Source organism: Neovison vison, chromosome 11 (assembly GCF_020171115.1).
Source record: "Neovison vison isolate M4711 chromosome 11, ASM_NN_V1, whole genome shotgun sequence".
In the NCBI taxonomy this organism is placed as follows: Eukaryota; Metazoa; Chordata; class Mammalia; order Carnivora; family Mustelidae; genus Neogale; species Neogale vison.
The window spans coordinates 24,150,087-24,171,831 of NC_058101.1; the positions used below are offsets into that span (position 1 = coordinate 24,150,087).

The following is a 21,745-nucleotide window of genomic DNA, read 5'->3' on the forward strand; positions in this document are numbered from 1 at the left end:
TCCTCTAAAGCTTAATTAGGTATTTTAGATATTTTCATGATGTCTTAGGCTGGTCTAGTAAGCCTCTATATGAAAAACAAACCATGTTACATAACAGCATCAACTAAATGGAAGATTTCAGAGTAAAGCTATTTCAGCAGAAAAAGAACATTATTCACTCCCTGTGATGGGGCACTAAGCTCTATGATCTATTGACAAGATTGGACACTTCTCTTGACTAGCTGGGTAATTTTGGACAAGCAGTTGAGTTTGTGGACCTCGGTTTCCTCATGGAGAGAGAGAGGGAGAGGGAGATTGATTCCTGACCAGCATTTCTTAAGGTTTGTTTCATAGAATGCTAGACCATTAAAAACAGATTTTATGGTCAAGGAAAACTGGGAAACACTTCATAATCAATCCCTACCACCACCTCCTCACCCCCAGAATCATGGCATAAATTAGCATACTCAAAGTTTTAAAAAGAAAAACTAAGTAAAACTATTTAACAATGCTTCCCAAATTAATTTAACTATAGAACTCTTTTTTTTTTGCTTAATATGTTATAAGACTTCAGAATTTATAATCTACAGAGAATGTTTTGAGTAATTCTATACTTACCAGTTACTTTAAACAATTAACTTATTCTGATTTTCTTTTTTTTTTAAATTTTTATTTATTTATTTATTTATTAATTTTAGATTTTTATTTATTTATTTGACAGACAGAGATCACAAGTAGGCAGAGAGGCAGGCAGCGAGAGAGGAGGAAGCAGGCTCCCTGCTGAGCAGAGAGCCCGATGTGGGGCTCGATCCCAGGACCCTGGGATCATGACCTGAGCCAAAGGCAGAGGCTTAACCCACTGAGCTACCCAGGCGCCCCTTATTCTGATTTTCATTAAAGTTTTGAATTAAGTGCTCCAAAGGTGCTGTCTCTACCAGGGTACCTGTGAGGGGAAAAACCTCAAATGGGACTATTTATTGCTGTTATCCTTAGTCCATGTTACTAGGAGGAAGCCAATATGTGACTGCTTCATTCTTAAGTATTTGGAAATGTATCATGTGTGACAGGTTTCTGAGATCAGCGCTGACTTTAAGGTGGGCACCGTGGAAGATCCGTTAATTGCTTGGGACCTTAAGCTTAAGGCCTGTAGAATAATCTCTGTGGAATAACATTTTCTTACAACTGATATATATGTTATTGAAAAGCCAGAGAATTGTGTTTATAGATTTAAATATAAATGATAGCTTTGACTAAAAACCAGATTCATAGCTAATGATATGAATCAATAAATTTTTTCTCTTTTTCTTCTTAGTAATGCAATATGGGAAAGGCAAATCATGTTATTATAGGTTCCTCACCAAGGGACAGCAGTGGATTTGGCTTCAAACTCATTATTACATCACTTATCATCAGTGGAATTCAAGGCCAGAGTTTATTGTTTGTACTCACACCGTAGTAAGGTAATAATCCTTTTATAGCATTTCTGAATTACAGAAACACTGATAGTTTGGCAATGTAATTTTTAGGCATAACTTGTTAAGAACTACAGTGGTCTTTCTCTTAATTTTTTATGCATGTTTTCAATGCATTATTAAAGGCATTATATGGAGATAGAACGGAGGTAATATACATATATAATTCTTGACGTGAATGTCATAGTTTAGAGCAGAAGCTGTAACTGTCTTTTATGTACCAAAGTCCATCGTGTAAAAGGAGCACTGGAGTAGATAAGCATACTTTTTCTTTATTTAATTCCTCTTAAGTATTGTGAGTCACAGATCATTTACAGAAGCATATAAAACTTCTGAGATACCTAGGTTAAGATAGAACACTATAGATGTGTTCTAGGTTTGGGTAGTGCATAGCAGATACTGTGGAATCTGTGATGAACAAGTAAGACACATAACAAACACGGAACACATCTCTACGTTATTTTAAGTGAATGATTAAGCACGAAAATTCTGGTTTTTTTTTCCATTTTAGTTATGCAGAAGTTAGGGCTGAAAGACGACGAGAACTTGGCATTGAAGAGTCTCTACCTGAGACAGCTGCTGACAAAGTATGTATTTTAGAGTTTTAAAAAAAATTATTTCTTTCCAATGAAAGGCAAGACTCAATATGAGAAAAGTATTTTTCAAATATTTCATTGCTTCACTTGTGACAGGGTTATAAATTATACATTACTATTTATTTTTATTTTAAATTTAATATTTTAAAATCTTTTCTGCTTCTAAAAAAGATTTGAAGGGCCTCCTATTTAGTGAGAGACATATTATCTCGGATTTAAACTACCATTTACTAAGATCCTGCAATGTGCAAGGCTCTGGCTAGTTCTTCATATGAAGTATGAAGAGTCATTTATTCCTCAGACATCTTTATCTCATAGGTAATATCCCCATTTTGAAAATGTTGAAACTGAGGCTTTAAGTGGGGGGAGTCTCCCCTAAAGACACATGGCTTGGAGTTGTAGTCAGAATTTAAACTGTGGTTTCTCTTTTCATTAATACCAGGTGGAAGTTTAGTATATTAGTTACTTACTGTTGTGTAACAAAACTTAATGATATAAAAATAATACACATTTATTATCTCATAGTTTTTCTGGGTCAGAGATCTAGGCAGTTTAGATGGGCCCTGTGCTTCGAGGGCCAGGGTCTCTCACAAGGCTGTAATCAAGGTGTCAGTGGGGGCAACAGTCAACTCAAGGTTCCCCTGGAGCAGAATCTGTTTCTGAGCTTCCTCAGTGCTTGTTGGAAGGATGGGGTTCCTTAGCAGTTGTTGGACTGACAGCCTTGATTTATTGCTGGCTAATGGCCAGAGACAACCTTCAGTTCCTTTCCAGGTAGCTGTTTCCATCTGAGCAAGTAGGTAAGAAGATCCAGGGAGAGACACCAGCAGCAAGATGGAAGTCAGTCTTTTGTAACCTATTCACAGAAATAATAGCCCATCACTTTTATCTGTTCTGTTCATTAGAAACAAATCACTAGGTTCAGTCTTTAGGGGAGGGATTATGCAGGGTGGTGACTAGCAGGAAGTGGGGATCATGTGAGCTGGGTCAGAAGCTACCCACAACAGTTACTTGCAATGTGCAGAAAATGAGTGGAATGAAAAGAATCAAGCATCTGTTCAAAAAGTGAGTTAAATAGGCAGCATTGCCAGGGTCAGTGTGGGAGATTGTCAGTTTTTCCACAGCCCTTATTAAGAACTCTTTCCATGTGCCAGGAAGTACTGGACATGGCTCCAGATGTTCAGAATACATCAGTGAATAACCAGAGAAGTGCTCGGCAGTCACAGATCCCACGTGAAAGAATATTTTCAAAGAGGCTTTGTATGCTTAGTGGAAGAAGATCGGGTATATTTTAGTGAAATACATTTTCCGAGAAAAGCGCTTAACTAGGGTTCCTTGAAGTGAGGGAGGACAGTTCTAGAAATTAAAGTAAGATAGAGGTCATTCCTCCTTGCTTTGTTTTCTCTTATGCCAGTGTATAATTAGTAAATTCAACTAGCCCTACTTCCAGAATATACTCTGCCTATGTCACTCCAGCTCTGCTTACTCTTACTACCACAGTCCTCTTAGAGATTAGGGAAGAGGTCCATTTGACACATGTTTTTGAGAAACTTTAATGTGTGGATGGATTTGAAGGTCGTGAATCTAAATGTGGTCACCAGGGAATGAGTGGAGAGAGAGAGAAAGAGAGAGAGGATGAGGAAGGGCTAAGTCCTAGGGCACTCCATCATTAAGACGTGAAGGAGACTCAAGGGAAATATCCAGTGAAGTGTGAATAAAACCAGGAAACTGAGTTGTCCTAGAAGCCAGGAAAAAGTGTGTCCATGAGGAGTGAACAGTTAGCTTTGTCAGAGTCACCTATAGTAGATTAAATTGGATGAGCACTGAGAAGTGAGCAGAGTTTAACAACATGTATTCGTTGATCAATAAGAGCAGATTGGGTGGAATAATAATAGGAGTGAGAGCCTAATTAGGGTGGGCTTAAGAGAGAGTTTTCTGGGACAAGGGGATTTAGCGAGGAGGGAAGGTTTCCGTACAAAGGAGAGGAGTCGGGCAGTAGTAGGAAGAAGAAGTAGGCTTAAAAGAAGTTTTTGCTTTTTAAGGTAGGAGAAATAATAGCATGTTTGTATACTGATGAGAATGCTCTGTTGGAGAGAGAAGAATTACTGATAGAGACAGAGGTAGAAATGCTAGAGCAATGTTCTCGAACAGATGAGAGAGGGGTCCATAGTGGAAACATAGGGCTTGGCTAGTGGAAAAATTATTCAGTGAGAGAAGCAAGCTATGGCCTTTAGGCCAAATCTGGTCCTCTGCCTGGTTTTGTAACACCCACAAGCTAAAAATGTGTTTTCCAGGGCTGCCTGGGTGGCTCAGTGGGTTAAGCCTCTGCCTTCAGCTCAGGTCATGATCTAAGGGTCCTGGGATCACGTCCCACATCGGGCTCTCTGCTAGGCAGGGAGCCTGCTTCCTCCTCTCTCTCTCTCTCTTCCTCTCTCTCTCTCTCTTTTTCTCTCTGCCTGCCTCTCTGCCTACTTGTGATCTCTCTCTGTCAAATAAATAAAATCTTTAAAAAAATATATATGTTTTCCACATGTTCTTAAGTGATTGAAACAAAAAAAGCCAAAGAAGAATAGTATTTGTGACACATGAAAATTACAGCTTCCGATTCCACAGCCACACTCAGTTATTCGTATATGGCCTATGGTTGCTTTTGTGCTGCAACAGCAGAGTTGAATGGTTGCAGCAAAAACTGTGTGGCCCTCAAAGTCTATGATACTGACTCTCTGCCCCTCCCAGACTGTGTCTGCTGATCCCTGCTCTGTGGTGACATGAAGAAAGGCAGAATATATGAGTACAGATGCTGCCAAGTAGATTGATAGAATGATGGGAGTATAAAGCTGTGCTCTTCAGTCAAACAGGAAGCAGAGGAACTGGCTAAGAGTGAGGTTAGGACAGGACTTGTTGGAGGTTTGGGAAGAGGGGAACAAGGATTAAATTGTTTTCTAGGAGAGTAGGAAAGGGAACAAACGAGGTAATTTTAGTCTGGCAGGCAGGATTAAGGGCCTGCTTGAGGTTCTTGGCCATTAATTTAGAGAGAGAACAGTCACCATGTTGAATTTCTTCAGCCATGTTTAGAATAGATTAAGAATTTGGCTTAACCAGCAGTCCCCTGGGATTTTTCCAGGGGAGTGTGGTGAAGGAAGATAGGAGCAGGAGAGTTGATGATACCCCTAAGGGTGTGGTTATGATGGCTAACCATGAATTTAAGCTGGGTAAAGAGGAGAGAAGACAAAGTGAGAGAGGGATTGTGAAAATGGGGTAGAATCAATGTATTTTTTGTTCTGCTAAAGGGTTATTGGAGTTGAGGTACTAAAGAGAAATGTGGAAGATGCTGCTCCTAGAGGAGGGTGTTTGAAATTGAGATTATGGAAGGTTTATTCTTAGTGGTAATGACAACCGAATGAGTGACTGAGGACAGGTAGAAATCAAGAAATCAAGGCATCAAGGAAGAGAGAACTCATGATGTTGAACATGTGAATTAATACTGATATTGGTAACTGTGGAAGTAGGAATTAGTGAGGGTAAGACAGAGCCAGGAGCAGAAATTTCAATTCAGGTGCTTAGTGAGGAGTGGCCACAAGGTCAGTAGATTACTGACCATAGCAATGAGAGTTAGTCATAGAGTGATAATGTGAAATTCTGGCTGTGAGTTTTGGGAAGAAGGAAAGGGAAGTGTTCTGGAAAGAGCAGTAGGAGGACTTTTGTTCCTCTCCAGAGCAGGCTCTGACTGTTAAAAGATAGAAAAGAGCCACCACTTAAAAGACCACATTTTGTTTATCCATCATCTAGTGATGGACACTTGGGTAGCATACATATTGTGAATCATTCCGCTATGAACATGGGGGTACAAATACTTGTTTGAGTCTCTGCTTTCAGAGTGTTTACCTAGAAATGGAATTACTGAATCATGTAGTAATTTTATACTTAATTTTTTGAGGAACTGTCATACTGTTTTCTATAGTAGGTTCACTATTTTATATTCCCACCAGCGGTGTACAAAGGTTCCAATTTATCCTTGTCAGCACTGAGGTTTTTTTTGGTTGTAAGTCATATTCATCTTGATGGGTTTGAAGTGGTATATATCTCATGGCTTTGGTATGCATTACCTTAATGATTACTGACATTGAAATCTTTTCAGTGTGTTTTATTGGCCATTAATATATCTTCTTGGGAGAAATGTCTTTGTAACTTTGTTTTTAAATTTGGATTGTTTTTTAAAATATTTTATTTATTTATTTGACAGAGAGAGAGAGATCCCAAGTAGGCAGAGAGGCAGGCAGAGAAAGAGGAAAAGCAGGCTCACTGCTGAGCAGAGAGCCCAGTGCGGGGCTCAATCCCAGGACTCTGAGATCATGACCTGAGCCGAAGGCAGAGGCTTAACCCACTGAGCCACCCAGGCACCCCCAGATCTAATTTTCTAGATCTGTTGAACTGTAGGGTTCAGCTGTAGGGTTCTTTGTATATTCTGGGTGTTAATCCCTTATCAGATTTGTGGTTTGCAAATGTTATCTGCCATCCCATGGGCAGGCTGTCTTTCTATTCTCTTTATAGTGTTTGATGCACTTTTGCTGCCCATGCTTTCAGTGTCACATCCAAGAAGTCATTGCCCAGTCCAGTGTCATAAAGCTTTTCCCCTTTTCTTCTAAAAGTTTTATAGTTTCAGTTCTTACGCTTAGATTTTTGATCCATTTAACTTAATTTTTGTATGTGGTATGAGTTAAGAGTCCAGCTTCTTTCTTCTGCGTCTGTTTCTGTAGAGAATGAAGCCAAAATTTTCTGGCAATAGAAAAATTTTTATTTCTTTTCCTAATATTACACAGGTAAATATTATATAGGTACCTCTGCCTTGTTGTGGGTAAAAACTGATTTTGGGGAGGAAGGGGGTTAGCAGGCTGTATTGCTAATTAGGGATCTCTGAACTGAACTACAAGAAAACATATTTTACTCTGTCTCCTTAGAGCCAAGATTCTGGGTCTGATAATCGTATAAACACAGTCAGTCTCAAGGAAGCTTTAGAAAGGTTTGATCACAGCCCAACCCCTTCTGCTTCCTCCCGGAGTTCAAGAAAATCATCTCACACAGCTGTCTCAGACCCTTCCTGTGAGTACCCTAACTTGAAAGCACTCTCTCTCAAGAGAGTGCTTTAAATTGTGTTACTGGTGTCAGCATTTTTCATCAAATGCTACTTTATTTTTTTACATGATAAGGTTTACTGTAGCATTGCTTACGTTAGAAACACTGTTTTTAAATTTATTATTTTTTTTAGTTGAAGTATAACGTACAGTGTTATATTAGCTTCAGGTGTACAATATAATGACTTAATTCTGTACATTCTGCTCATTATGATGATAAATGCACTCTTAATCTCCTTCACCAATTTAAGAAACAAAACAAGTTAACAAAGAAAAAGACAAAAAGCCAGACTCCTAAATATAGAAGAGCATGGTTTGTTGTCAGAGGGGAGGTGGGTGGGAAGATGGGTAAAATGCTACTTCAAAATGATAAATTTATACTTTTCTGAAATATACTAACCTTTCCAATGAGCAAAAGCCATGTTGCTCACATTGAACAAAGGATTAAGTTTATAAAATAGGGTATTAAATATTTAGGTAGTAGTATTGGTATTGTTAAGTTGCCTTTAATCGTCCCTCAAAAAACCGAAACTGTTTATTCATTTTTTACTGGTAGAACCAGTGTTCTTTAAGTTGGCTTTTTTGTTTGTTTTGTTTTTTAAGATTTTATTTATTTATTTATTTATTTAGAGAAAGGGAGTGAGCCAGTGCACGACTTGGGGGGAGGGGCAGAGGGAGATGGAGAAGCAGATTCCTCACTGAGCAGGAAACCTGATGAGAGGCTTGATCCCAGGATCCTGCGATCATGACCTGAGCAGAAGGTAGAAGCTTAACTAATTAAGTCACCCAGGCACCTATTTTAAGGTTGCTTTCTGAAAGTTTTTGCTTTTTTTTTTTTTTTAATTTATTCTGGTACCCTATGTCTTTTGATTAGGACATTTAGTCCATTTATCTTCAGAGTAACTATTGAAAGATGTAGATTTAGTGCCATTGTATTGCCTGTAAAGTTACTGTTACTGTATATTGTCTCTGTTCCTTTCTGGTCCGTGTTTCTTTTGGGCTCTGTATTCGCTTAAAGGATCCTTTTTAATTTTTTTTTGCAAAGCTTGTTTAGTGATCACAAATTCTTTTAGTTTCTCTTTGTCCTGGAAGCTTTTTATGTTTCCTTCTATTTTGAATGGCATCCTAGCTGGATAATGTATTCTTGGCTGCATATTTTTTTCATTTAGCACCCCAAATGTATTATGCCAGTCCTTTCTGGTCTGTCAGGTCTCTGGATAGGTCTCCTGCCAGTCTGTTGTTTCTGCCTTTGTAGGTTACAGACCTGTTGTTCACTGTAATATGCTCCATTATACTTAATGCACCCTCCCCTGGCCATCCTCCTCTTCTGGGATCCCAATTATTCTAATACTGTTTTGTTTTATGGTATCACTTATCTCTTAAATTCTCCCCTTACAATCCAGTAGTTGTTTATCTCTTAGCTTCTTTATACTCTGTTATTTTGTCTTCTGTATCACTATTTCTCTTCTGCCTCATTTATTCTAACAGTTAGGGCCTCCATTTTTTATTGCATCTCATTAGTAGACTTTTTAAATATATTGTTATGTATTGTATCTTTATAGTTGTTATTCTGAACTCTAGTTCTGAGCCTTACTTTTCATATTGATTAGGTCCCTGATAGTCAGTCAGTATCACCTGTTACTCTCTTTTTTGAGGTGAATGTTTCCATCTTGTCATTCTATCCAAAGAATAGATGAATGAAAGAATAAAATATTAAAATGGCAACAATGACCCCAGAGAAATATGCACAAAACAAATCAGAAAAGACCCAAGACTGAATTTAAAAAAAAAAAGTACAATTAGACAGTGAACAGAAAAGAGCAATACACTGGATGCTGTGTGTATTTTGGTCTGTTTATTAGAAAACTAGATCTGGGGGTGCCTGGGTGTCTCAGTGGGTTTAGCCTCTACCTTTGGCTCAGGTCATGATCTCAGAGTCCTGGGATCGAGCCCTGCATCAGGCTTTCTGCTCAGCAGGGAGCCTGCTTTTCCTCTCTCTCTGCCTGCCTCTCTGCCTACTTGTGACTCTCTCTCTCTGTCAAATAAATAAATAAAATCTTTAAAAAAAAAACTAGATCTAGAAATTGTAAAGAAAAAAAATATGTACACAAATAAAATTAAGTACAATGAAAGGATAGAATGTAACTGTAAAAATGATAGTTAAAATACCAAAAAAAAAAAAAAAAGAAAAAGAAGGAATGTAAACAGAAAGATAAACAGAACAGAACAATACACTATATCCTGAGTATATTTTGGTTTGTTAGAAGAAACTACCTGTCAATATTATAAAGAAAATACATGTACAAAAATAAAATTTTAAATACATTGAAAGGATAGAATGTAACTGTAAAAATGAAAATTAAAGACTTTTACAAAAAAAAAGGAGAAAAATGAATATGATCAAATAGGTGAAGAGAATAGAACCATACATTAGTTTCTGGGTGTGTGTTGGTCTGTTTGTTAAAGGAAACTGCATCCCAAGATTGTAAAGAAAGAACAACTTATATACAAAAATAAAATTAAATACAATGAGAGGATTGAATGTAAATGTAAAAATGAAAGTTAAAAAGATTTCTAAGAAGTTCATAAAATAAAAATTGGTTGAAAGAGGAAAGAGGAAAAAGAATTAATTTAAAAAAATTAAAAATCGGGGGTGCCTGGGTGGCTCAGTGGGCTCAGTGAGCCTTCAGCTCAGGTCATGATCTCAGGGTCCTGGGATGGAGTCCCGCATCGGGCTCTCTGCTCAGCAGGGAGCCTGCTTCCTCCTCTCTCTCTCTCCCTGCCTCTCTGCCTACTTGTGATCTCTCTCTGTCAAATAAATAAATAAAATCTTAAAAAAAAAATTAAAAATCGTGGGAAGAAGACCATTTATTATATAACCTGTCTTCCCCTAGTGCTTGAGATTTGCAGTTCTCTGTGATCAGTAAACTTGGTCTTGCCGATCTTCTGGGGGAGGGGCCTCTTGCATTGATTCTTGAGTGTCTTTGCCCCTGGTGGAATGGTAACCACCCTTGCCAGGGGCCAGGCTAATCTGTGCCTGATTGCTCCTTGTGGCTTTTGTTCCCTGAAGGTTTTCCATGCTGCTTTAGAGGGTGAGGATGAGGTTGGTGTCTTCCCAGTAACCAGTGGAGCAGAGAGCTCAGTGCCACACTGCTAAGTGCACCCTCGGGGAAAAGCAGTCAATGACTACAGTCTCCCTTGTTTCTGCTCACGTGGCCTGTGACCCAGCATTTCTGTTTCAGTCACATGCCCCATTTTGAGTCTCCAAACCCTGAAGACTTCCGTGGCGCATCCTCATGCCACTTCCGGAGGGTTCGCTGCGGTTCTGCTGTGTCCCGGTGTGTGGTATACGGCAACCCCAAGATGGGAGCCGACTCCTGGGCTCACTGATGATAGGCAGCTTCCCTGCTCTGATGCCGCCTGGAAACTCGTCCACACTCAGGCAGTCCCAGTCTTCTTGTGACCCTGGGGATCCTGAGACTACATCATCCCACTTAGTATTCCGTCCTGCTTCCGCCACCTGAGCACCTTTCACGCGGGGACGTCTGTCACCTGAGCAGGCTTCTAAAAGTTCTGATTTTGCACTCCACTGCTGTATCATTTTCCAGTAGCCAGCTTTTGGAGGCTTCCTCCCCCGCAGTTAGTTCATCTTCAGACATATGGCCTCAGCTTCACTTCTCTGCACCTGCTGTCTTGCAGAGAGTGGTCGCTTTGCTATTTGTAGAGTTGCAGCTGTTCTTTTCTTAGATCTGCAGTTGAGTTCACAGGTGTTCAGAATGAGTTGATAGCTGTCTAGCTGAATTCCCGGGGCCAGACAGAATTAAGGTTTCCTATTTCTCTGCCATCTTGGACTAACTCCTGAATGTTATTTTTAATTCTTAATTTTTAATGAAGACTTGCATAATTATCATTGGATTAGTAACCTTCTTTTGTTTAAAGAGTTTAGCAGTTTAATTTCCCAGGGTATTACAACCATGTAAGGAAAAAGGAGGTTGTTGGAACCACTGAACACCATAGGTAGAACATTAAAGAGGTGTTAAACATAGAATTTCTTAAATCTTAGGGGAAAAAGTTTTTCCTTTGTAGCTATGTTTCTCTTTTTATACATTTTATTTTACTGTGGTATGAATACTTCAACTGAGATCTATCCTGTTAAGTTTTCCAGCTTACAGTCCATTATTGTTGGCTCTAGGTACCGTGTTGTAGTGCAGATCTCTAGAGCTTATTCGTTGTACTTAATGGCAATGTTACGCCCATTGATTATTAACTCTTTATTTTCCTTATCCCCCCAGTCCTTGTCAGTCACCATTCTACTCTGATTCAGTGAATTTCTCTGTTTTAAATACCTCATAGAAGGGAGTCAGGCAGTACTTGTCTTTCATTCACTGGCTTTTTCCACATAGCATGATGTCCTCAGGATTGATACGTTTTGTCTTATCTTGCAAAATTTCATTCATTTTAAAGATTGAGTAGTATTTCATTGTATATATATTACCATATATTTGTTTTTCCATTCATCTCTCGTTTTGATTGTTTCCACATCTTGGCTATTAAGAATAGTACGAGATCACTCTGCAGCCATCATGGAGAATAGTGCTGCCGTGAGCACAGGAGTGCAAATCCCTCTGAGATCCTGATTTAAATTCTTTTGGCTAAATACCCAGAAGTGGAATTGCTGGATCACATGTGGTAGTTCTATTTTTAATTTTTTTAGAAACTTCCATTACGGTTTCCCACAGTGGCTGCACCATTTCATAACCCCACCAATTTTAAGTGTGGAAGGTTCCAGTTTCTTTACATTCTTAGCAACACTTCTTGTTTTTTTATAATAGCCATCTTGTCACGGGTGAAGTTGTGTCTCATTGTGGTTTTGGTTTGCATTTCCCTGATGGTGAGTGACCTTGAACATTTCTTTTTTTTTTTTTTTTTAAAGATTTTATTTATTTATTTGACAGAGAGAGATCACAAGTAGGCAGAGAGAGAGAGGAGGAAGCAGGCTCCCTGCTGAGCAGAGAGCCCGATGCGGGACTCGATCCCAGGACCCTGAGATCATGACCTGAGCCGAAGGCAGCGGCTTAACCCACTGAGCCACCCAGGCGCCCTTGAACATTTCATATTCTAGCTGGCTGTTTGTGTATCTTCTTGAAGAAATGTCTTTTTGTCTGTAGGCCATTTTTAAATGGGATTATTATTATTTTTTTTTTTACGATTGAACTCTAGGAGTAGTAACCATTTTTAAATATAAAGTTTTCCTATTTCAGATATATTCTTTGTCCTTAAGAAAGAAGTAATTAAAGTGATTCCTCTTATTGTCATAGACTTCACTTCTATGAAATAATTTAGAAAAATAATTGAAAGTTTATTTTTAATTTATTGAATCCATCTTGAGATTTATCTTTGCAAATTATATTTTGTTAAGTACTAACACTGTTTCATTTTTGTTGACTAACCTCAGCAACACCAACAAAGATCCCAACGGACACAAGCACTCCTCCCAGACCACATTTACCAGCTCACGAAAAGATGGCATCGAGGAGGGCATCATTCAGTAGTCAGGTAAACTTTATCTAGGTAGTACTCGTCTGAATAAAGATTTATTATAAGGGGGGAAATCATGTAAATTTTTAGAAATTCATTAATTCATTACCCCTTTTTATAAAGATCAGAATTGCTGTTGATAAATAATACTTGAGATCTTTCCCTTTTTGTGAAATCATTCTCAGACATACTCCTTTTGATTATTTTCCAGGTAAAATGTTAGATATTTCTTTTACTTAAGGAAAGTTAATAATTTAGAGCAATTTCATATCTGATTTCGAATACCAGTCACCTTCAGTTATGTCCATTTCATTATTATTGAGAGCCCATGCAAGGTAATGTGGCAGACGACTTAGAAGATGAAAGGATAAATAGGGAATGGGTGCATCCAGGGTAGAGGGGCCATATGCATGCCTGTACGCCGCCAAAAATGTTATGAGGCAAATTGTAGTTCAGTTATAAAGATACCATGGTGCTATTTCTGGTGGAAGGACTTATGGATGGGAATAATTGTCACTCCAGTGTTATTTTTTGTTTTGCTTCCTAGTCCATAAATTCCCAATCTGTTGGTCAGTCGTTAACACAGCCAGCGATGTCTCAAGCTGCAAATTTACCAATTCCACAAGGCATGTCCCAGGTATTTTTTGTTTGTTTGTTTCAGTTAAGTATTTTAAAATGATAAATTGTTTTTAAGCTAATAGAGATTTTAAAAAATATATACTTCTTAATGCAGTGACTCTCACCTGTTGGCATTTATAATGTCTGGGGGATATTTCTGATTGTTGGTGATCTGATCAGTGATCTAATTGTGGAGTGTCACTGGCCCTTAATAGACAAGGGCCAGGGATGCTAGTTGTCTTTCAGGATGCAGGACAGTTTTGTGCAACAAGGAATTATCCCGGTTTATGTGCTATGACACCCCCACTGGGAGACACTATAGACAGATCTCATATTTCATTGAACGATAAAGCCAAATACTTTGTCTCTTAGTTCTGTGATATTATTTCCCGTTATTCTGCCTTCTATGTTTGTATCTATTATTTGCATTTAATAGAAATCCTTTCAGTGTTGACAATGTTGACAATGTTTACCCAAAAGTATAAATAACTTTTGTTAGGATAAAATACAACATTTTAAATATTTCTTAAAGGCATGAGGGAGCTAAGGCACAAAACTCGTAATGTTTTCTCCTACTTATTGTGATCTAATATAAGATACGGTCTGATGATTGTCAATTCAAAAGACAGAGTTCTATACTTTTTGAAAGGTAATATTCAGTATCTTCAACACAAACTTTTGAAGATAGAGAAAAAGGCTTTTTGGAGGGCTTTGCTCACTTTTAGATGCAGTTCACTGTAGGAGACTTTTTTTTTTTTTTAGATTTTATTTATTTGAGAGAGCGCACAAGTTGCAGGGAGGAGCGGATTTCCTGCTGAGCGGGGAGCCCAGTGTGGGCTCGATTCCAGGACCTCGGGATCTTGACCTGAGCCATAGGCAGATGCTTAATTGACTGAGCCACCCAGGTGCCCCTGTAGGAGACTATTTTAAGATTAAGACAATTTCCAATAAATTGGAATTCTTCCTGCAATATCCTGTGCTAAATATTCATGGAAATAATTAAATGAGCAGGATACACTTAAGTGATGAATCACTAAGTGTGACTAAATTTCAAGCAGTAGTAAATAGAAGCTGTTTATGACTCAAGTAAAACCATGAAATAAGATTGAAAATCCTGGAAGTAGAATAGCTGTTTGCATTCATGTATGCATTTATTCATTCATAATTGCTTAGTCTATAAAAGTCTACATTTCATACTTGTGAACATACAACTGTGAATAGTTTCAGCTGAAAATATGAATAAAAATATGGTTAGTTATCTGTTAGATTTTTATAACCTTCTAATGATGTGTACAAAGAGGCCATTCTAGGGATGACCGAATTTGATGTGAATAACTCTAGGAGCAGGCTACTTTTTCATTTGTTACATGATAGAAATTAAGTAACTTGTTCCAGGAAATGATAGAGCCCCAGTATGAGCTCTGGTCTTTTTGTTTTTTGTTGTTGTTATTTATCTTAGAAGAGAGCAAGGACGCATGTTCACAGGCAAGGGAGACACAGAGGGAGAAAGAGAAAAAGTCTTCGGGTCCTGAAAGAGGAGAGGGAGAAAGAGAAAGTCTCATGCAGACTTTGTGTTGAGTGTGAGCCTGACACAGGGTTCAATCTCAGGACCTGGAGACCATGACCTGAACCAAAATCAAGAATGGGTGGCTCAGTGGGTTAAGCCGCTGCCTTCGGCTCAGGTCATGATCCCAGGGTCCTGGGATCGAGTCCCAAGTCGGGCTCTCTGCTCAGCAGGGAGCTTGCTTCCTCCTCTCTCTCTGCCTGCCTCTCCATCTACTTGTGATCTCTGTCTGTCAAATAAATAAATAAAATCTTTGAAAAAAAAAAAAAAAAAGAATTGCAGGCTTGACCAACTGAGCGCTGGTCTTCCAATGCCAGTGTGTACTTGTAATCAGGCAGGATCTGGTCAGAAATCAGAAGCCATACCAGAAATTTGAAATAGGGATAATAATAAAAAAATTTATTAACAGGGTAACAGGGAATCCTAAGTAATACAGGGATAATGGATGTAGAGAACAGCCACTAACTGTGAGAGGGGGGAGTATAGTATGCAAAGAAGGAGCAACTTGGAAAACTCCCCCAGGCCTCCTCAACTTTTCTTCCTCCAGGCCAAGTTGAAACTCAGTTTCCAATGGGGCTGGTGTGGCTATAGCCACTGGATGAGAGAGAGGTTCACTGAGGTACCACAGACCAGGGCTGGAGTGCAGGAAGCCACCAGCTGGGTTACCAGCAGGAATTGCAGGGGAGCCTCCCATAAGGATGCCAGTAAGACTTGCTGGAAAGTCACGGGCTACTCCTTTTGCAGTATCCCTCCAGCACCATCCACGGACATGACTCAGTTTGTGTCTGCTGACAAAGGAGAAATGTTTATAGGGTCCAGCTCCAGTAGCAGAAAACCTAGCAAAGGCGGGTGAATTAGGAGCTAAGAGATAATACATTGAAAACTAGTGTAACATTCTTAGCTTGTGATATATACTAATTTTTCACATCACACAATTATGAAGAGTAAATGATTCTAAAATATGTTACACTTTTCTCAAACTGGTACTTCAGTTTCAGTTTTCAGCTCAATTAGGAGCCATGCAGCATCTAAAAGACCAATTAGAGCAACGGACACGGATGATAGAGGCAAATATTCATCGACAACAAGAAGAACTAAGAAAAATTCAAGAACAGCTTCAAATGGTCCATGGTCAAGGGCTGCAGGTAAAGTTATTATATTTGAATACAAACAAAACAAATGCTATTCACATTTTGGTTTCTTAGGAAAATTGACTTTTCTTAATTAAAAATGAGAAGCAAGAGATAACATTTCATCAGTTTAGTTCAATAAATACTCATTGGTTACCTACTCAGTATGATGGCATTTACACTCTGATTCATTCCTAAGAGTATTTCCATCAACATCGTTGTTTCTCCAAATTAAAGTCCTCTTTTTAGCAATCTAATTTTTAGTAAATTTAAACCCATAATATTGTGTTTTGTGTAGATTTCTAGGTACATGTAGGTAGAGTTTATAAATCAATCATCAATCATTATTTTAGTAAACTTCTGATAGATATAATTCTAGTTAGTGTTATTTGATCAGTAGACAGGGCCACTAAAGTTGTATCTTTCAGAAGAAACTAGGATTTTGGAGAAGGGAAACTAAGTGAAAAAAAGCTACTTCTGTCTGATGCCAGACATTATAAACAATGATTGATGAAAAACTGCCTGTCCATAGATTTTTGAGTAGCACTGAGTTGGGGTAATGCTAGCTGGTAGAACAAACAGTGACCAACATGTAAAATATTCAAACAAGTAGAGGTTTTGAAATTTATCACCCTTTTTCTGACAGTTGGAAACATGATAAGGTTATGGGATGACTGGAAGAATGGATAAGATGGGTTTTTTCCAGTAATTATTTATTGCTAATTGATCACTGAAAAAGACTTAACCATCCTGTTATTTGCTTTTTAAACTTAATTTGTAGCTTGTTTTTGCATTCTCTTTTTTAAATTGCTCTCATTCTTCTTTGTTTTTAGTTTACAAAGCTCATTTTAATGTAATCTTTATTTTTAAAGATGTTTTTACAACAGTCAACCCCTGGTTTGAGTTTTGGTTCTGTTCAACTTTCTTCTGGAAATTCATCTAACATCCAGCAACTCACACCTATAAATATGCAGGGCCAGGTCATTCAAACTAACCAGATTCAAAGTGGAATGAATACTGGACACATTGGCACAACTCAGCATATGATACCGCAGCAGACTTTACAGAGTACATCAAGTCAGGTAACGGACCAAGTGCAGTGAGCTCTGGAGTGTTGAGTGACTGAAATGTACACTATTGCAGAAATGAAAAGGAAGGTCTATTGGAAATAATTCCATATTTTAGCTTTTAATAGTAATAATTAGAAGTTTAGTTTTGAGGGTGGTCATTAAAATATTTTGTGCAAAATTGTTAAAATGTCAATGTTATAAATGCTTTCAGTATCTTGACATTTAAAAATTTTGCAGTTTGTTAAAAATGAACATATGGGCTACTTCTGTATGTTATAAAGGTTTGACTTACAAAAGAGGGTGACCAGGAAACACATTACTATGAAGAATAAGCTGTTACAGTAGTGATAGTTTAATCAGTAATCTGGGAAATTTGATGCAGGTAATTGGTATTCATTAGTGACTGTAAATCCCAAGACTTCAGATGAAATCTATCAATATGTCTAACATCCATCACTCACTCTGGGCATTTAACAGAAGTTCTAAAGTTCATAGTTTATATTCCAACAAGATACTAAAGACTAATTCATTCTCAATTACTACAGGTTTTTTTCCTTTGTAGTTAGAGTTCTCCCAGAGTAATATGTCCTGCTTCTCCTTTTTTGGTCATGTCAACTATTGTTAGAGTAATGAATAGTAGATGCATATTTCAAAAAAAAAATTTTAATTTAATTCATCTGTAATATCTTCTGTTTTCTAGCAGAGTCAACAGAATGTGTTGAGTGGGCACAGCCAACAAACCTCTCTTCCCAGTCAGACACAGAGCCCTCTCGCAGCCCCGCTGTACAACACTGTGGTGATCTCCCAGCCGGCAGCCGGCAGCATGGTCCAGATCCCGTCTAGCATGCCACAGAGCAGTACGCCGAGTGCTGCAGTAACTACATTCACTCAGGACAGACAGATCAGGTAGTTGCCATAATTCAGTCATTCCAAAGTTGTACAAGTTGATGAATTAAAAAAATGATATGATTTTTAAAAATTTGATTTTAGTTTGTAGCCAACTCCCACCAGCATTCTTGAATTAGAACGAAACATGCAGAGGGGTTCTGGATGGTTCTGTTGTTTAAGTGTCTGCCTTCGGTTCGTGTCATGGGCCATCTCAGTGTCCTGGGATCAAGTCCCGCGTCGTGCTCCCTGCTCAGTGGGGAGTCTGCTTCCTCCTCTCCTCCCTTCTCAGGCTCTCTCTCTCTTGCTATCCCTCTCTTCTCTCTCTCAATTAAAGCAAGAAAAATGCAGAATATGTCCATTGTTTAAGGATGTTATAATAAAACAGTAACAATAAATTTTGTTTCCTGTCCAAAAATGTTCTACTGAATGTTACAGAGTCCAGTATCCATAGCACACCGTTACAGGAGTTTTATGCCAGGCTTTGTATGATTCTGAAACTGTAAACGTTTTAATACAAATGTTGATGAGTTTTCATGCAGTAACAATGGCTAAGGTTTATACTCCCATGATTTGTATGGGTTATGGAATAAAAGTAGCTTCCCTTTCTTGAGTTTGTTGAGTACTGTGCTAGGTGCTCAAAATAGACTATCTCATTGAATTTTTTTTTTAAGATGTCTTTTATTTCCCAGATAAGAAAAGAATGAGTTGGTAGTAATTTGGTTAGGGGCTTGTAGGTAGTTAAAGGGGTAATGAGTAGTTTCTAAATTTAACCCTGGGTATCTGATTTCAAAACTCAAGTACTTAAGTTTATAGTACACTAAACTTTTGTAGGCCATCCTAGAAAAACAGGCATTTATGACTTATTTGAGTGGCAGTCCAAATAGTTGACATAGAAACAAATATTTTGAAGAAATGTCGTTATTTCAAATTATTGGGAAGCTTTCTCTTAACTACTGTGGGATCTCTATGGTCTTAAAACTTCTATTTTAAATACTTCTTAGTTTTTATTTTACTGTAATACAAGTAGGGTGCTGCTTTTATAATACAATTTTGCTGTATTAAACTACCTAATAGATTTGATTAAAATCCTATTACTTTCCAGTAATAGTGGAAAGTAAAGTGCTCTCACTCCAGGCAGTGAGAGCACAGAGAGCTTATTGCTTCTCTTTGGAACTCAGTTCCTCAAGTGAAGTCCAACTTCTCGCTTCAACATTCTAAAAGGAGGTATTATGAATACCTTCCATAGAAATGTAGAGGATTACTTTTAAAGCCTGAGGAAGACATCGTTAATCTAGAATGCTGATGTGCATTTTGGAGGATACAATTTAGCAACTATTTGTGGACTTTTTTTTTTTTTGAGGTGAAAATACATGTTTCAGCAACCATTGGCATTCTACTTAAGTGAATATGGCACATTCCTTGTCCCAAGAGAATGATCAGACTTACAAGCCATAGAGGGTTAAACAAATCAGTATTATTTGTCATGATAAATACTTCTTCCTAGGTCTTTAGAAAAAGGAAGTTAGTTTTATGGGTTGAGGCAAACAGGTGAAGAGAGGAGTGTGGTCAAGGCCAAGCTTCACAGAGGAGGTACTTGGCCTGAGTCTTAAAGAGCTAGACTTTTTCATGTGGCAGGGACTCTTACAAGGGTATTCTGAACAAAAGGAATATGAAATCATAGAAGTGAGCATTAAGCATTAAGTAGATTGAAGAATGTGTCTTGGTGCCAGAGATGGATGAAGTATTCTCATCACATTCTATCAGTGATCAGATAGGGGAATTTCTTTTAAGATTAGAGATAAATGAGCATTTAGTACTTCTATGCCCAGGCCACTTTGAAAATGTTACTTTCTCTTTGGGCATCATTCTCTGTATGTCAGTTTTTAAATTATTTTCTACATATTTTTTGCATTAAGTAATACATTCAGCCCTGAAGTATATAAAATAAGAGTATTTTATTTTCAGGATTTGGTATGGATTCAAAAATGGATTTATTTTGTCTTACAGACCACATAAATAATAAAGTTAATTTCTACTAACTTTAATACCATTATGTACTTGACACGGTGTATAACTGCAGTGATGTCGTGCTCCAGTCACAGTGGAGTCATAGCTCTGTAATGGCCAATGTTAGAAACTAACTTCATCTCACAGAAAAGGCAAATAGAAATACTATTGTTCCCTGAACAGGTATCATTTTTTGTTGTTGTTTTATTAAAATAGAAGAAGGAAGGTGGGGAGGGAGCAAATATTAGTGAATTCTAACACAGTGGGTGTATGCTACATTGATGAATTTACAAATTGAGGATATTTTTATTCAGTGTTAGAAGGTCATTTAATTTTGAATTATGTTCATAAGGTACAACTTGCAGTATAAGTATCTTCTGTAAACTTAATAGAAAGGTCTTGAAAAATTCCTTATGATAGCTTTAAGTTTATTCATGATTAGCAAAGTGAACACATGCCACATATAGCTGATTCCCCAAGTACCTAGAATTTTATAAAAGGAAGATATTTTTTAACAGGTTTAAAACTTTTTTTTTTCATTGTGGTAAAATATACATGAAATTTACCACATCGGCTATTTTAACATGTACATTTCTTTGGCATTGAGTTCATTTATACTGTTGGGACCATCACTACCATCAATCTCTGTAACTTTTTCCTTACTTTTTTTTTCCCCCCTCCAGAACTTTTTTCTTAGTCCCAAACTGAAACTCTGCCCCATTGAACAATAATTCCCCATTCCCCATTCCAGGACCCTCTAGGTCCTGGAAGCCACCATCCTGCTTTCTAAGCACATAAATCGATGACTCTGACTACTCTAGACACTCTAGATTACTGATGGAATCATACAATATGTGTGTCTTTTGTGACTGGCTTATTTCACTTAGCATAATGTTCTCAAGGTTTGTCCATGTTGTAGCATGTGTCAGAATGTTATTCCTTTTATTTTTAGATATTTATTTATTCATTCATTTGTTCATTCATTCATTTAGAGAGTGCAAGTGGGGAGGGACAGATGAGAGAGGATCTTAAGCAGGCTGCACATTCAGAGCCCAGTGTGGGTCTTGATCTCAGGACGCTGAGATCATGACCTGAGCCGAAATCTAGAGTCGAATGCTTAACCTACTGAGCCACCCAGGTGCTCCGATTTTATTCCTTTTTAAGGCTAAATAATATTTCATTGTGTGAATACACCGTGTTTTGTTACTCACTCATTGATGGACACTTGGGTTGCATCCATCTTTTGGCCATTGTGAATCATGCTGTGAACATGAGTGCACAAGTATCTGAGATCCTGCTTTCAGTTCTTTTTAGGTATATACCCAGAATTGGGATTGCTGGATCGTGGTGATTCTGTATTTAATTTTTTGAGAACAGTCCTACTGTTTTCCTTAGTAGCTGCACTATTTTATTATTCCTACCAGCAGTGCATGTTGTAATTTCTCCACATCTTCACCAGCACTAATTTGTTTTATAATGGCCATCCTGACGGGTGTGATTCACATTTCCCTGTGCATCTTTCCATTTGCTTATTGACCATTTGTAGATCTTCTTTAGAAAACCATCTATTCCAGACCTTTGCCCATTTTTTAATCAGATTGGTTATTGTTGAGTTACAGGATTGTTTTATATAATCTATATCAGATATAGGATTTGCAGATAATTTCCTCTCACAGACTAGGAGAAAGAGAAATTGTCTTTCCCTGTGCTGATAGTGTCCTTTGATATACAAAAGTTTTTAATTTTGATGTCTG

General features: G+C 37.8%; 1 protein-coding gene across 8 annotated transcripts in view; it reads left to right on the forward strand.

Annotated features, from left to right (window-relative positions):
* Positions 1-21,745, forward strand: part of CLOCK (clock circadian regulator) — a 146,512-nt gene that overhangs the window by 116,273 nt on the left and 8,494 nt on the right. For 7 of the 8 annotated variants that reach the window (XM_044226110.1, XM_044226107.1, XM_044226108.1 and 4 more), the window contains 8 exons: positions 1,292-1,439; positions 1,963-2,038; positions 7,003-7,144; positions 12,632-12,732; positions 13,262-13,351; positions 15,889-16,041; positions 16,899-17,108; positions 17,797-18,002. In XM_044226110.1, the coding sequence (XP_044082045.1) occupies positions 1,292-1,439; positions 1,963-2,038; positions 7,003-7,144; positions 12,632-12,732; positions 13,262-13,351; positions 15,889-16,041; positions 16,899-17,108; positions 17,797-18,002 (1,126 nt within the window). The remainder of the gene's footprint in view (positions 1-1,291; positions 1,440-1,962; positions 2,039-7,002; positions 7,145-12,631; positions 12,733-13,261; positions 13,352-15,888; positions 16,042-16,898; positions 17,109-17,796; positions 18,003-21,745) is intronic. The other variant, XM_044226114.1, reaches the window with a different exon arrangement.